The sequence below is a fragment of the Sarcophilus harrisii genome, chromosome 5 (genome assembly GCF_902635505.1).
Source record: "Sarcophilus harrisii chromosome 5, mSarHar1.11, whole genome shotgun sequence".
In the NCBI taxonomy this organism is placed as follows: domain Eukaryota; kingdom Metazoa; phylum Chordata; class Mammalia; order Dasyuromorphia; family Dasyuridae; genus Sarcophilus; species Sarcophilus harrisii.
The window spans coordinates 114,543,757-114,559,201 of NC_045430.1; the positions used below are offsets into that span (position 1 = coordinate 114,543,757).

The 15,445-nt window shown below is 32.4% G+C and overlaps 1 protein-coding gene across 21 annotated transcripts in view; it reads left to right on the plus strand.

Annotated features, from left to right (window-relative positions):
* Positions 1 to 15,445, plus strand: part of PLEKHA5 (pleckstrin homology domain containing A5) — a 192,457-nt gene that overhangs the window by 153,363 nt on the left and 23,649 nt on the right. For 15 of the 21 annotated variants that reach the window (XM_031938385.1, XM_031938383.1, XM_031938381.1 and 12 more), the window contains 6 exons: positions 1,625 to 1,726; positions 3,215 to 3,326; positions 3,555 to 3,601; positions 4,479 to 4,667; positions 5,431 to 5,548; positions 7,598 to 7,716. In XM_031938385.1, coding sequence (XP_031794245.1) covers positions 1,625 to 1,726; positions 3,215 to 3,326; positions 3,555 to 3,601; positions 4,479 to 4,667; positions 5,431 to 5,548; positions 7,598 to 7,716 — 687 coding nt within the window. Of the gene's footprint in view, positions 1 to 1,624; positions 1,727 to 3,214; positions 3,327 to 3,554; positions 3,602 to 4,478; positions 4,668 to 5,430; positions 5,549 to 7,597; positions 7,717 to 15,445 lie in introns of those variants that run through there. The other 6 variants (XM_031938390.1, XM_031938408.1, XM_031938394.1 and 3 more) reach the window with 2 other exon arrangements.

A 15,445-nucleotide genomic window follows, 5' to 3' on the forward strand; every position in this document is an offset into this window, starting at 1 on the left:
CTTTTTGTCCTATTTACTGCTCCTCCTTTGACAAACCCATCTCCCAATTAATCCCACTTTAAGAAGCTCCAGGAAGTCTCATAAATCATTGTATATGCCATGTTTCCAGAAGATTGAGGTTCCTTTCTGCCAGGGAGGTTATAAGCTAAAGATACTCAATGAAACTGAAATTTTCAGACAGCTGAAATGACAGAATCTCCCATTGTGGGGGAAAATGCTTAAAAAGTGAGTTTCCTTTTCCTTTGTACTACTTCTCATACTCAAGTACTTTCTGCTTCAGAGTACTTTTTCCTTCTGATTGACTGATTCTTCTCAGAAGCCCCAGTTTATGGTGAGAAATCAATCCTAGTTTCATTCCCCTTCAAATTGTATTGCCCTACATTGGGAAATCCTCCCTATCCCTCCCTTCCTTTCACTTCCTTTCGTTTTGTCTACCCACATTAGAATGCAAGCTCCTCCATGGCAGAAACATACATACACACACTCTCACTCTCTCTCTCCCTCTTTCTCTCTCTTTTCCTCTTTTCTCTCTGTGTCTCTCTGTCTCTGCCTCTCTCTGTATCTGTGTTTATGTATCTCTTTGTGTGTTTCTCTCTTTGTCTCTGTCTCTGTGTCTGTGTGTCTTGCCTGTCTGTTTCTCTCTCCCTCCTTTTCTCTCCCCCCCCCCCCCCCCCCTCTCTCTTTAATTCCTGGTACTTACCACCTTGCCTGGCAGTTAGTGATAGATTAAGAAATACTTACTGATTGACTAATGGAGGAAAGAGTCTGGAAGGAAGGAGATCAGTAAGAAAGCAAGAAAGTATATAGATTAATAAATGAGGTGATGGTAGAATAAAATTTGACAACCAATTGGTACATGGCAATAATACCTTTAAAAGAAAAAGGGAAATTGAAGAGAAAGATGCATTTAGTTGGAAAAATCCAGGTGGCTTATCAAATAGGTAGTGACCATAAAGGACTGGAACGCAAGAAAGATAAGGGCTAAATAGGCAGATTTTAGAGTCATCTTAATAATGAATTTATTTGAATTCATGAGCTCATCAAAGACAGACAGTTAAGTGTTAAGTTTTTGCCTTTTTAAAACCTGTTTTGATCTTTTACTTTGACTTCTCATTCATTCACTTAGATCTTTTCCCATTATACCTATCACCTATGTTCATACTTCTTAAGGAACTTCAGTGCCTAAAAAATGAGGAAAACTCATCTTTCTTTTTTTTTTATTTATTTTTTTTATTTAATAGCCTTTTATTTACAGGATATATACATGGGTAACTTTACAGCATTAACAATTGCCAAACCTCTTGTTCCAATGAAAACTCATCTTTCTGACTTCAAACATTTGTTAGCCATGTAACATTGGACAAATCCTTAACTCTGCTTGCATCAATTTCCTCATCTGTAAAATTAGCTGGAGAAAGAAATGACAAACCATTCTAGTATCTTTTCTTGGTAAAGCCTCAGACACAACTGAAATTTGATTGAATAACACCTTTTATCCGCTTAATACCATAATATTCTGTGAGGTTCATAAAAGAAGTTCAACTAATCTTTATATTTAGAGGCAATATCATAAGAACATGAATTTCCCTATTAAATTAATAAATGCTGTTTATCATGTTTTCAGGAACTAGAAAGAGCATGGCGAGAATATGACAAATTAGAATATGATGTAACAATTACAAGGAACCAAATGCAAGAACAGTTGGATCGACTTGGTGAAGTTCAGGTACAAAATGTTAATCTCAAATTCTTCTTTGGCCTTCTGATTATACTTTGATATCAAATAACTTCAGATTAATATATGATAAGAGATCAAGTCCAAAATGAACTACTTCTTCTTCTCCTTGTTCCCCCATGCACCAAAAAATGAATTTTGTAAAAGTCATGTCAGAATTGATTTTCTTTTCACTAGAGGCCATTGTAAAACACTCTAGTAAGAGGTGCGGCATCAGTTCTCTATTATATTGCATTTCTACTTAACAAAAATATTAATATCAAGAGAACTCCAAGTAGAATATAAATTCATTGTTTTTTGTTATTGTTGTTGTTGCTACTATTAAATTGGTATGGGTAGATGCTTAAAACTGCAAAAAAAAAAAAAAAAAAAAAGAAAGAAAGAAAAGAAAAGAAAAAAAGACCTAAAGTATGATAAAGCTACACATCTAGACTTCCCCACTCCCAAGGTCTAAATTAACCACAAACTTATCAAAATATCCCTAAAGAAGTCATTCTTTAAAGCTTAAAATGTACTTCTCTCATGTCATCTTTTATTTAATGAGCATTTGTTTGTGGTTGAATTTTAAATCTGCCCATGTGTGTCTTTACCTGATATAATAGTAGAAGCAGACTAAACAAAGTGACAATAAGTTTGAAATAAGAGCCAGTGAATATTTGCCTTGCAAGTAAAAGAAATCACATATATCCTCCTTCTCAGGCCTGTTCCTGATTTCCTTCAATATCCCAGAATTTATTAGTGCTTATTCCTCTTGAAATGTATTTGTCTACATGTATTTATTATCTCTAGAATGTAAATACTTTGAGGGCAGGTACTATAACTTTTTCATTTTCCTCCCCAGTTCTCAGTCACAGTCAAGATTTTTGGAACGGTTGGATTTCCTGAATGTGTTTTTTTTCAGTTGCATGTCTCATCATGTTTTGAACTTAAAAAGTTAATCCTATATTACCATGGTGGTGGTGGTGGGGGGGGTGTTTTGTTTTTGCTGAGGCAGTTGGGGTTAAGTGACTTGCCCAGGGTCACACAGCTAGGAAATGTTGAATGTCTGAGGTCACATTTGAACTCAGGTCAGCCCTTCAGAACTGGTGCTCTATCCACTGTGCCACCTATCTCCGCCCCTCCTTCCCCCCCATTTTAAAAAAAGAAAGTAAGAAAAATTTAGTTTTTGTTTTTTTTCTTTGAATACAATGTATTTCCACTCATTATAGTCTGTAGTGTGTCTTCCTATCGTCATAAAAGATGGCATGCAGAATCCAAAGCTATGGCATATGAATAATACTATGGATCATTCACCAGAGATAGCTGAAATACTTGACCATTCTTGTACTACTTTTTGCCAACCCGAGAGAGATGATAAAATTGTCTTTTTAAGTTTTAATACATCTCTAATGTTGTTTATTTTTCATCATCAGGTATTTATTAACATTTTAATTTTTAGTTTCTTGTTTATGAATTAATGCATAATATCATAATTAATAGACGGAGTCAGCAGGAATTCAGCGTGCACAGATTCAGAAAGAACTTTGGAGAATTCAGGATGTCATGGAAGGTTTGAGTAAACATAAACAGCAACGAGGCACCACAGAAGCTGGTAAGAGATTTCTTTTATCTTTTATTAGCTGTCCAGTTACATCTAAAATAAATGAAACATGTAATTATATTTCATTAATTGAGTTGGCAAAAGTCACTAGAAGCACAAATATGAATAAATGTAAGGAAAAAGGTAGCATGACATTTTGTTTTTTCTCTAGATTCAGACAGATTTTGTACTTAGTTTTACATTCTGATACATTGTAATTTTTAAAAATTATTTTAATAGGTATCATAGGATCAAAGACTTTTTCTTCAGTTAAGTACAAAAATGAGGTAAGGTGTTTACTGTTTGAATTTCTAAATGCAAATCCATGTGTTTCTAACCATAAAGAATGAGTAAATATTTCCCATATTTTAACAAAAATATTTTTAATAGATTTATGAATGTTCTGTTCCTATTACTGTATTATCTTGAAGTTACAAGGGTATTGCAAGAGTAATGTTTAAAGCTACATTGATGATTTCTTATTTGTAACAACTGAGTTCCCTTTCCACTCCCCCAATCTGTACCTGGAACAATTAAATCTAGGTTAGTTCATACATGTCAGAATTTAAAAGGTAGGATTTTTCTTCTTCCTGATCATCTAAATGTACTGAATTTCACTCTTGTATGGTAGACACTTGTATTTTAGGAGGTTTGATTCAGTTGTATTTTATGCATGACATTAAAAAAAATTAACTATAAAGAGATACTGTCAACATGATTAAACAATATTAAAATAGCTTTCAATTTTGATTCCAGTGGGGAGTGGGAAATTCTTAGCATTATTTCTTTTTAAAATCTAAATGTAAATATAACATTTTATGGAGTTTTAAACTAAAACTTTTCCCTACTGTTCTCATATCTAAATAGCAACACTTTTATATACAGTATTGCTTTGGATTTATCATAGAATTTTAAATTCTAATTCAAAAAGTGCTAAATTTAGTAATCCAAAGCATGCCTAAATACTGCATCAAACTTTATTTGACTTAATGAATATAATGAACTTTTTTGTTTTCTTTACATGTGATTTTTACAATGTTCCTTTCATTATGTAAAGTTGATGAGATAGTATATATTTTTAAAGCTAATATGCTATTGAAAACTTTGTTAGATACTCAACGCAATATCCTCATCTAAATAAGGTGACTATTCTACAATCTTTAGGAAGAGGAAGTAGTCCCACCTCGTCCTCCACTTCCTTGGTCCTATGACTTTACAGAGCAGCCTCCCATAATCCCCCCTCTGCCCAGTGATAGCAGCTCCTTGCTCTGTTATAGCAGGGCCCCAGTACATCTGCCAGAAGAAAAGAAGATTTACCAAGTTCAAGGATATCCAAGAAATGGCTCTCACTGTGTAAGTGGCTAAAATTGCCACAGAATTTTACATCATAAATTTCTTCTTGATTTTTTTTTCATAATCATTTTCTCTTACCATTGAAGAATTATTTTGTATTGTTTTGGACAATACTTTTTGTTGCTTTTCATGTTATCATTTTCATATATGTTTTCCCTCCTCCCCCATTTAAAATTTTTGTTAATGTATTCAAAATTATTTTATGTTATTTAATGTTATTTTATATGTCATGAAGAGGCCAGAAAAGTGTTAGTTAATGTTATTTTATATGTCATGAAGAGGCCAAATTTAAAATAGACTAATGTGGGACACAGGGATTATGTCTGTTGATTTTTTTTTTGTCCTTAGACAAGAAAATGGGAGCAGAATTCCTGCCAGAATAATTGAGGTCAAGATTTGGATATTTAGTCTGTAAAACTAAGTTTAATAAGCAAGGAGAATACATCAGGGAAGAAAGGAAATACAAATATAAATATTTATAAATATAAACCATTGAGGGACAAAACAAACCAAAAGAATTTTGGTTATATGGGAATCTAGCATATAGTATCTGGTAATTTAATACAATTCAATCACTGTTCTTACAATTTTTGTTATGGCAAACAGTGGGTGGTCATGGTGAAAAATATATATTTTAAAGTTTTGATCTGGACAGGGAGGATTAGCAATCTCATTTAACAAATTTAACTTGAGATTTAATAAATTAACAGCACTTGGGGAAAATTTAGTTACTTTTATTTTACTTTTTTCCCTTACTTTAAAGGGTCCTGATTATAGACTTTACAAGAGTGAACCAGAATTAACAACCGTAGCAGAAGTTGATGAATCTAATGGAGAAGAAAAGTCTGAACCTGTTTCAGAGATAGATTCTGTAACTAAAGGTCAGCTTTTAATTTTTATACATTAATGTCCATGTAATTTCCAGTACTAATGAAAGTTTATTAATCCTGATACCACTTATCTTTCACAGATATTGTCTTTCACAGTTAGTTACAAATCTATAATCTTCAAAATTCTAAACTCAATGTACTTAGTTTTAGGACTAGTTTTAGAAGTTATTTTAAATATTTTTCTATTCTCTTGTGTAAAACATTTATTTGTTTAGCATCTTCGGGTCTCTAGATATAAGAATATTTTTAGAAAGGACACTGAAATAAATGGGGAAATAAGATGGCATATTTCAAATTCCCAAGTAATCTCTTTTGCAGTGTTAAAATGACTGCCTTCTTTTTCTCTTTTTTCCTATAGAAGTAAAAGATCTACACAAAGTAAAGTATGAAAAAAATTGCATATTTATACCCTATCTCATTCTTGCTTCCATCTCCTATGCAATTATAATAATCCATTCTGAGGTGTCTAATACCAAATAACACTCATTTAGTAGTTTCCCATGTTTCAAAAAAAGAAAGAAAAAGGGCAGCTAGGTGGCACAGTGGAGAGAGCACCAGCCCTGAAGTCAGGAGGACCTGAGTTCAAATCTGGTGTCTAACACTTAACACTTCCTAATTGTGTGACCCTGGGCAAGTCACTTAACCCCAACTGCCTCAGCAAAAAAAGAAAGATAGATAGATATCTTCATTCTTCCCATTTTCAATTCAATCTATTCAAAATCCAAAGAGATGCAGGGTCTGAGAATATAAGACCAGTGAAGGTACTAAATTAAGCTCAAAATTTGAGGTGCTATAGCTTTCAGTGAGATTGGTTTTTAAATAAGCATAGTCCCATTTAAAATTGCAAGATTTAACATAAATTTAAATTGCTGCCCTCAGGTTGATAGTTCTGTTCTAGATTATAGAGTTTTTTGAATTGGGATCCACAGAGTAACAGGTTTTAAAAGTCCATGATTTTGTTGTTTTAATATTTTTGGTAACTGTCTAAATGGTTTCCTTTATAACACTTAGTATTTAATTTATTATTTAAAAGCATTATCCTGTTCAGGAATCAGTTGTTTTTACCAGAATGCTAAAAGAGTCCATGACCAAATAAGAATTCGAGTCTTTAGTGTTCTGGAGATGTTCCTTACACAATATAAGTTGATTCTAAATAATAGGATATATGTATACAATTCTACTCCCCAACTTCAAAATCACTTAACTCAAAAAACAGTAATCAAAAAAAAATTAGTAACAATTTCAGGTTATTTTAAAGATTAGTTGTGTTTCTCCGTGAAATAGTCTTCTGATCCTGCACTTGTAGAAAGTACAAGAACGTCCAAAATGCAGAGAGAGTGACATTTATCCAACTTTATTGAGTTTCTAATGATTTAATGAATGATTAGTCCATTGATAGATTTCATTTAAGTCCTGGGCTACAGAGGACTTAGGGATCCCTTAACTCAAGATCTGTTTCCTCATTTCTCCCAAATTCCAGACAGACCATGCCAAATGTGAATAAAGAGAATCACAACTTTTTGTGTTTCAAATTCTATATATAAGCAGTAGATAGCTTACTGTTTAGACTGCCTTAAAGAGTTTTTTTGAGGATAAAATAAGGCAATATCTAATAATTTGGAAAGCATTTTTTAAAGTTTAATATGTATGTATAAGTGTTAATTGATACTTTTATTATGTAATTGATGTTCTTCAAAATAAGAAGTAGTAATGATGGTAGGTCTTACCTGCTTATTTTAAAATTCATTAACTGTCTTTTAATCAGAAATCCTAATTTAATCCATTTAATATAAAGAGAGATAAGACTTCAGATTTTTTTCCCATTAATGGAACCAGCTATATCAGTATCATTGGCTAATGAAATAGATAAAATTAGTGTGCTACTACTACATTTTTCTTGAATTTTTTTCTGCCAGATCTGGCATTGCCTGTTTTAAAAGAAAAAGAAATTATATTGTTAAAAAGAAAAATGTCAACATTTATGACAGTTGCTTTATGGGAATTACTGTTATTTTTTTGTTTTTTGGGGTTTTTTTTTAGGTTCACATTTTCCTATTGGAGTTGTACCACCTAGAACCAAATCACCAACACCTGAGTCATCAACAATAGCCTCTTTTGTAACCTTGAGGAAAACTAAGAAGATGATTGATACAAGAACGGTATTTAAAAAATAATTAACAGAAAAAAATTCACAAAAAGAAATATTTTCCTTTCTCATACAAAATTAAGTTTCTGCATGGAGAAATTTTTTCATGTATACTCAAGCTAGAGCACATCATTCTTAATTTAAAAAAAGATATCCTTAGGTATTTCTGAATTATAGTTGATCCATAACCATTCAAGGGAATGTAAGCCTCCCAATATCTGATTGCTACCATATACTGTGGTCTGTATCTTGAGGCCAAGTTAGATCTCCTTGAGGCTTTCATGACTAATGATAGTTCATCTGAGGTAAAAAATAGCTTTTTCCAGTGGCCATTCTTAGAAGTCCAATCTAAACACTAACCATTCTAAATATCTGCAGAATAAATTGGTAGAAAGAAAATTCCCCAAGACCTAGGGGTTTGCAGAGTAGATAACCTACCTCGGAATCCCTGTGAACTGATGGGTATGCCAATAACTCTAGGGAGGCCCATTGTTTGATAATTCCAAGGCCCCTAGAGCCTTCCAAAGCACCAGGTTCATACTAGAATGTAAGCCTTCCCTCAGAAGCAGCACTCTTAATACTCAGTAATACTTTTGTTATATAAAAAAAAAAGTATATGATTGTAAATTACTTTGTTTCAATTATTGGAGTTCTAATTAAGACTGTTATAAAACTATAGATTTAAAATTATATCTGAGGGGCAGTGAGGTGGCACAGTGGATAGAGCACCAATCCTGAAGTCAGGAAGACCTGAGGAAATCTGGCCTCAGACACTTAATATTCCCTTGCTGTGTGACCCTGGGCAAGTCACTTAACTCTACTTGCTGGGAATTATATCTGAATTGCCTTTTTAAGATAGATTCTGACATTGGTGAGATGTCTGTGTAATTGCTGAGATTTTATTTCTTTATATATATGTGTGTGTGTAATCATGTTCAGGTATGTATAATGTAGATTTATGGATAAATAAATATTTATTTTAAATATATTTTTATTTATTTTATTATATTTTTATTATTTTATTTATATATATAATATATATTTTATTAAATATATTTAATATATTTAAATTTAAATAAAATTTTAAACTGATATCTTAAAATGTTTATTTTCAAAAGTGTTGTCATAAAGAGGAAAGTTATCATAGATTTATAGTCACAGACTATAAGAATTGAAAAGAATCTGGAGACAACTAAATAGGCACTGCAATCAAGAGAACTTGATTTCAAATCCAGCTTCTGAAATTTAATACTTACAGTTGTGTGACCCTGGACAAGTAATTTAACCTATAATCTCACCACCATCATCACCACCCCCAAAAAAGAAGATGGCTTTTTTTTTTAAGCCATCTTCTAGTCAACCTGATTCTCACTAAGAATCCCTTCCACAAAATAACTCATCAAGTTTTTATTTATATTTCATTGAAAGATTTGATATAATTAGGGAATCTTCTGAAGCAATTCATGATACTTTTTAATAGTTCTGATTTTTATGGTAGTCTTAAAACTAAAATATTTCCTTTTTTTGATCCCAGTTTTATGCTCTAAACTAAGTAAAAAACAAGTCTTAATTCCTCTTCCACATCGCAGCTCTTTATATACTTTAAGAGTTATAATGTCTGTGAATCTCCTTTTTTCCAATGTAAACATCCTACAGCCTAAACATAGATCTTTTGATTAATCCTCTATTTGTCATGGTCTCTGATCCTTCTATCATCTTGGTTACTCTTTTCTGGAAACATGTTTTCTTTTCTTTTCTTTTCTTTTTTTTATAGCTTTTTATTGACAGAACATATGCATGGGTAATTTTTCAGCATTGTCCCTTGCAATTACTTCTGTTCCAACTTTTTCCTTCCTTTCCTCTACCCCCTCACCTAGATGGCAGGTAGTCTCATACATGTTAAGCATGTTAAAGTATATCTTAAATACAATATATGTGTACTCTCTTGTTGCACAAGAAAAATACTATTTAGGATAAAGGAAAATACCTTTAGAAAGGTAAAAATAAACTGTGAAGAAAAACAAAAATGCAAGCAGTCCACATTCATTTCCCAGTGTTCTTTCTCTGGGTGTAGCTGGTTCTGTTCATCACTGATCAATTGAAGCTGAATTGGATCTTCTCATTGCTGAAGATATCCACTTCCATCAGAATTGATCCTCATATAGTATTGTTTTTGAAGTGTATAATAATCTCATTTCACTCAGCATCAGTTCATGTAAGTCTCTCCAAGCCTTTCTGTATACATCCTGCTGGTCATTTCTTACAAAACAATAATATTCTTTTTTTTTTTTTTTAATTTAATAGCCTTTTATTTACAGGTTATATGCATGGGTAACTTTACAGCGTTAACAATTGCCAAACCTCTTGTTCCAATTTTTCACCTCTTACCCCCCACCCCCTTCCCTAGATGGCAGGATGACCAGTAGATGTTAAATACATTAAAATATAAATTAGATACACAATAAGTATACATGACCAAAACATTATTTTGCTGTATAAAAAGAATCAGACTCTGAAATATTGTACAATTAGTTTGTGAAGGAAATCAAAAATGCAGGTAGGCATAAATATAGGGATTGGGAATTCAATGTAATGGTTTTTAGTCATCTCCCAGAGTTCTTTCTCTAGGCGTAGCTGAGAACAATAATATTCCATAACATTCATATACCATAATTTATTCAGCCATTCTCCAACTGATGGGCATCCACTTACTTTCCATTTTATAGCTACTACAAAAAGGCTGCCACAAAAATTCTTGCACATACAGGTCCCTTTCCCTCCTTTAAGATCTTTTTGGGATATAAGCCCAGTATTAACACTGCTGGATCAAAGGATATATGCACAGTTTGATAACTTTTTGAGCCTACTTCCAAATTGCTCTCCAGAATGGTTGGATCCATTTACAACTTCACCAATGCGTCAGTGTCCCAGTTTTCCCTCATCCCCTCCAACATTCATCATTATCTTTTAATGTCATCTTAGCCAATCTGAGAGGTGTATAGTGTCTGTTTTTTTTTTTTTTATTATAACTTCTTATTGACAGTACATATGCATGGGTAATTTTTTTACAGCATTATCCCTTGCACGCACTTCTGTTTTGATTTTTTTCCTTCCTTCCCTCAACCCCCTCCCCTAGAGGGCAAGCAGTCTTATACACATTAACTATGTAATAGTATATCCTAGATATAATATATGTGTGTAGAACTGAACAGTTCTCTTGTTGCACAGGAAGAATTGGATTCAGAAGGTAAAAATAACCTGGGAAGGAAAACAAAAATGCAAACAGTTTATACTCATTTCCCAATGTTCCTTCTCTGGGTGTAGCCGATTCTGTCCATCATTGATCAGTTGGAACTGAATTAGATCTTCTCTTTGTTGGAGAAATCCACTTCCATCAGAATACATCCTCATACAATATTGTTGTTGAAGTATATAATGATCTATATACTTATTGTATATCTAATTTATACTTTAATATATTTAACATCTAGTGGTCATCCTGTCATCTAGGGGAGTGGGAAGGAGAGGAAAAATTGGAACAAGAGGTTTGGCAATTGTTAATGCTGTAAAGTTACCCATACATATTACCTGTAAATAAAAGGCTATTAAAATAAAAAAAAATAAAATAAACAAACAAAAAAAGAAGTATTTAATGATCTCTTGGTTCTTTCCAGGCCTCTCTGTATTCATGCTGCTGGTCATTTCTTACAGAACAATAATATTCCATAACATTCATAAACCACAATTTACCCAACCATTTTCCAATTGATGGGCATCCATTCATTTTCCAGTTTCTGACCACTACAAACAGGGCTGCCACAAACATTTTGGCACATACAGGTCCCTTTCCCTTCTTTAGTATCTCTTTAGAGTATAAGCCCAGTAGTAGCACTGCTGGATCAAAGGGTATGCACAGTTTGATAACTTTTTGGGCATAATTCTAGATTGCTCTCCAGAATGGTTGGATTCGTTCACAATTCCACCAACAATGCATCAGTGTCCCAGTTTTCCCACATCCCCTCCCACATTGAACATTATTTTTTCCTGTCATCTTAGCCAATCTGACAGGTGTATAGTGGTATCTCAAAGTTGTCTTAATTTGCATTTCTCTGATGAATAGTGATTTGGAATACTCTTTCATATGAGTGGAAATAGTTTCAATTTCATTGTCTGAAAATTGTCTGTTCATATCCTTTGACCATTTATCAATTGGAGAATGGCTTGATTTCTTATAAATTAGAGTCAATTCTCTATATATTTTGGAAATAAGGCTTTTATCAGAACCTTTGCCTGTAAAAATGTTTTCCCAGGTTATTGTTTCCCTTCTAATCTTGTCTGCATTAGTTTTGTTTGTACAAAAGCTTTGCAATTTGATATAATCAAAATTTTCTATTTTGTGATCAATAATGATCTCTAGTTCTTCTTTGGTCACAAATTTCTTCCTCCTTCACAGGTCTGAGAGATAAACTATCCTATGTTATCTAATTTATCTAGGATCTCATTCTTTATGCCTAAATCATGAAACCATTTTGATCTTTTCTTGGTATATGGTGTTAAGTGTAGCTCCATGCCTAATTTCTGCCATACTAATTTCCAGTTTTCCCAGCGGTTTTTGTCAAATAATGAATTCTTATCCCCAAAGTTGGGATCTTTGGGTTTGTCAAACACTAGATTGCTAGAGTTATTGACTATTTTGTCCTGTGAACCTAACCTATTCCACTGATCAACTAATCTATTTCTTAGCCAATACCAAATGGTTTTGGTGACTACGGCTTTATAATATAGTGTTAGATCAGGTACAGCTAGGCCACCATCATTTGATTTTTTTTTTCATTAATTCCCTTGAAATTCTCAATCTTTTGTTCTTCCATATGAATTTTGTTGTTATTTTTTCTAGATCATTAAAATATTTTCTTGGGAATCTGATTGGTATAGCACTAAATAAATAGATTAGTTTAAGGAGTATTGTCATCTTTATTATATCCGCTCTGCCTATCCAAGAGCACTTAATATTTTTCCAGTTATTTAAATCTGACTTTATTTGTATGGAAAGTGTTTTTAATTTTGCTCATATAGTTCCTTTGATAGATAGATTCCCAAATATTTTATGCTATTGACAGTTATTTTGAGTAGAATTTCTCTTTGTATCTCTTGCTGTTGGATTTTGTTGGTGATGTATTAAAAATGCTGAGGATGGATGTGTATTTATTTTGTATCCTGCAACTTTGCTAAAGTTGTGAATTATTTCTAATAGCTTTTTAGTATAATCTCTGGGGTTCTCTAAGTATACCATCATATCATCTGCAAAAAGTGATAATTTGGTTTCCTCATTACCTACTCTAATTCCTTTAATCTCTTTCTCGACTCATTGCTGAGGCTAGCGTTTCTAATACAATATTGAATAATAATGGTGATAGTGGGCAACCTTGTTTTACTCCTGATCTTATTGGGAAAGGTTCCAGTTTATCCCCATTACATATGATGCTTACTGATGGTTTTAAATATATGCTCCTGGCTATTTTAAGGAAAAGTCCATTTATTCCTATACTCTCAAGTGTTTTTATTAGGAATGGAAGTTGGATTTTATCAAATGCTTTTTCTGCATCTGTTGAGATGATCATATGGTTTTTGTTAATTTGGTTATTGATATAGTCAGTTATGCTAATAGTTTTCCTAATATGGAACCAGCCCTTCATTCCTGATATAAATCCTACTTGGTCATAGTGTATTATCCTAGGGATGATTTTCTCTAATCTTTTTGCTAATATTTTATTTAAGATTTTAGCATCAATATTCATTAGGGAAATTGGTCTATAATTTTCTTTTTCTGTTTTCAACCTATCTGGTTTAGATATCAGTACCATGTCTGTGTCATAAAAGGAATTTTGTAGTACTCCTTCAATCCCTGTTTTGTCAAATAGTTTATATAGCATTGGAGTTAATTGTTCTTAGATGTTTGATAGAATTCACATGTAAATCCATCTGATCCTGGGGATTTTTTTTCTTAGGGAGTTGTTCTATTTCTTTTTCTAAGATGGGACTGTTTAACCAATTTACTTCTTCCTCTGTTAATCTGGGCAAGCTATATTTTTGAAGGTATTCTTCCATTTCATTTGTTATCAAATTTATTGGGATAACATTGCGTAAAGTTATTGCTCTAATTTTTCTTTAATAGTGGTGAGTTTTCCCTTTTCATTTTTAAGACTAACAATTTGATTTTCCTCTTTCCTTTTTTCAATCAGATTTACTAAGGGTTTACCTATTTTGTTGGTTTTTTCATAGAACCAACTCTTAGTTTTATTAATTAATTCGATAGTTTTTTTACTTTCAATTTTATTAATCTCTCCTTTTATTTTTAGAATTTCAAGTTTAGTGTTTGGGGAGGGGGGGTTAATTTGTTCCTTTTCTAGCATTTTTAGTTGCAAGGCCAATTCATTGACATTCTGAAAAGGGTCTTCATTATACTACCATTATACAAGGGATGTTATCTCTTTCCAGTAATGCTAGCATAAAATTATGAAAAATAAAATTGAAAACATGTATAATTAAATCTCTTATTAAACTATGTTACATATTACTGTTTAATCACTATAAAATTTTAAATGGTCATGTTTTTCTGAAACACGATTGGATTGTCATGATTAAAGTAAGTATTCAAGTATTTCTCTAATGCCATTATTTAAAAACACTGGCATTGTTCCAACTATGCTCAAAAAATTATCAAACTGTGCATACCCTTTGATCCAGCAGTGTTACTACTGGGCTTATATCCCAAAGACATTTTAAAGAAGGGAAAGAGACAAAGAAGAATGTTTGTAGCAGCCCTCTTTGTAGTGTCCAGAAACTGGAAATTGAAGAATGACTGAATAAATTTGTGTTATATGAATGTTATGGAATATTATTATTCTATAAGAAATGACCAGCAGGATGATTTCAGAAAGGCCTGGAGAGACTTACAAGAACTGATGCTGAGTGAAATGAGCAGGACCCGGAGATCATTATGATGATCAATTCTGATGGATGTGGTCCTCTTCAACAATGAGATGAACCAAATCAGTTCCAATAGAGCAATAATGAATTGAAACAGCTACACCCGGAGAAAGAACTCTGGGAGATGACTATGAACCACTACATAGAATCCCAATCCCTGTATTTTTGTCCGCCTGCATTTTTTATTTCCTTCACAGGCTAATTGTACACTATTTCAAAGTCTGATTCTTTTTGTACAATAAAATAACTGTTTGGACATATATACATATATTGTATTTAACTTATACTTCAACATATTTAACATGTATTGGTCAACCTGCCATCTGGGGGAAAGGGTCGGGGGGAAGGAGGGGAAAAGTTGGAACAAAAAGTTTTGCAATTGTCAATGCTGAAAAATTACCCATGCATATATCTTGTAAATAAAAAAATATAATATAAATAAATAAATAAGAAAAATAAAAATAAGACTGGCATTGATATGAAGATGTATGCCATTAAACCTTTTCCTTTCTCTTGTCATTTTCTTTCTAAAACTAGCATATTCAAGCATCTTTGCTACATGTAGAATTTGCCTTATGTTTTAAAATTATCCCAGCATGTAAAAGAATCAAAAGGCGGGGGGAAGAATTAATGAACATTATATTAGTTCTTACATCTAATAGAAATTATTTAGTGCTTTATTCTAGGCCTAACAAATGCAGCAACAATGGAGTAGTTAATGTCATTTTGTTGTTACCAGTTAAAAGTACAAT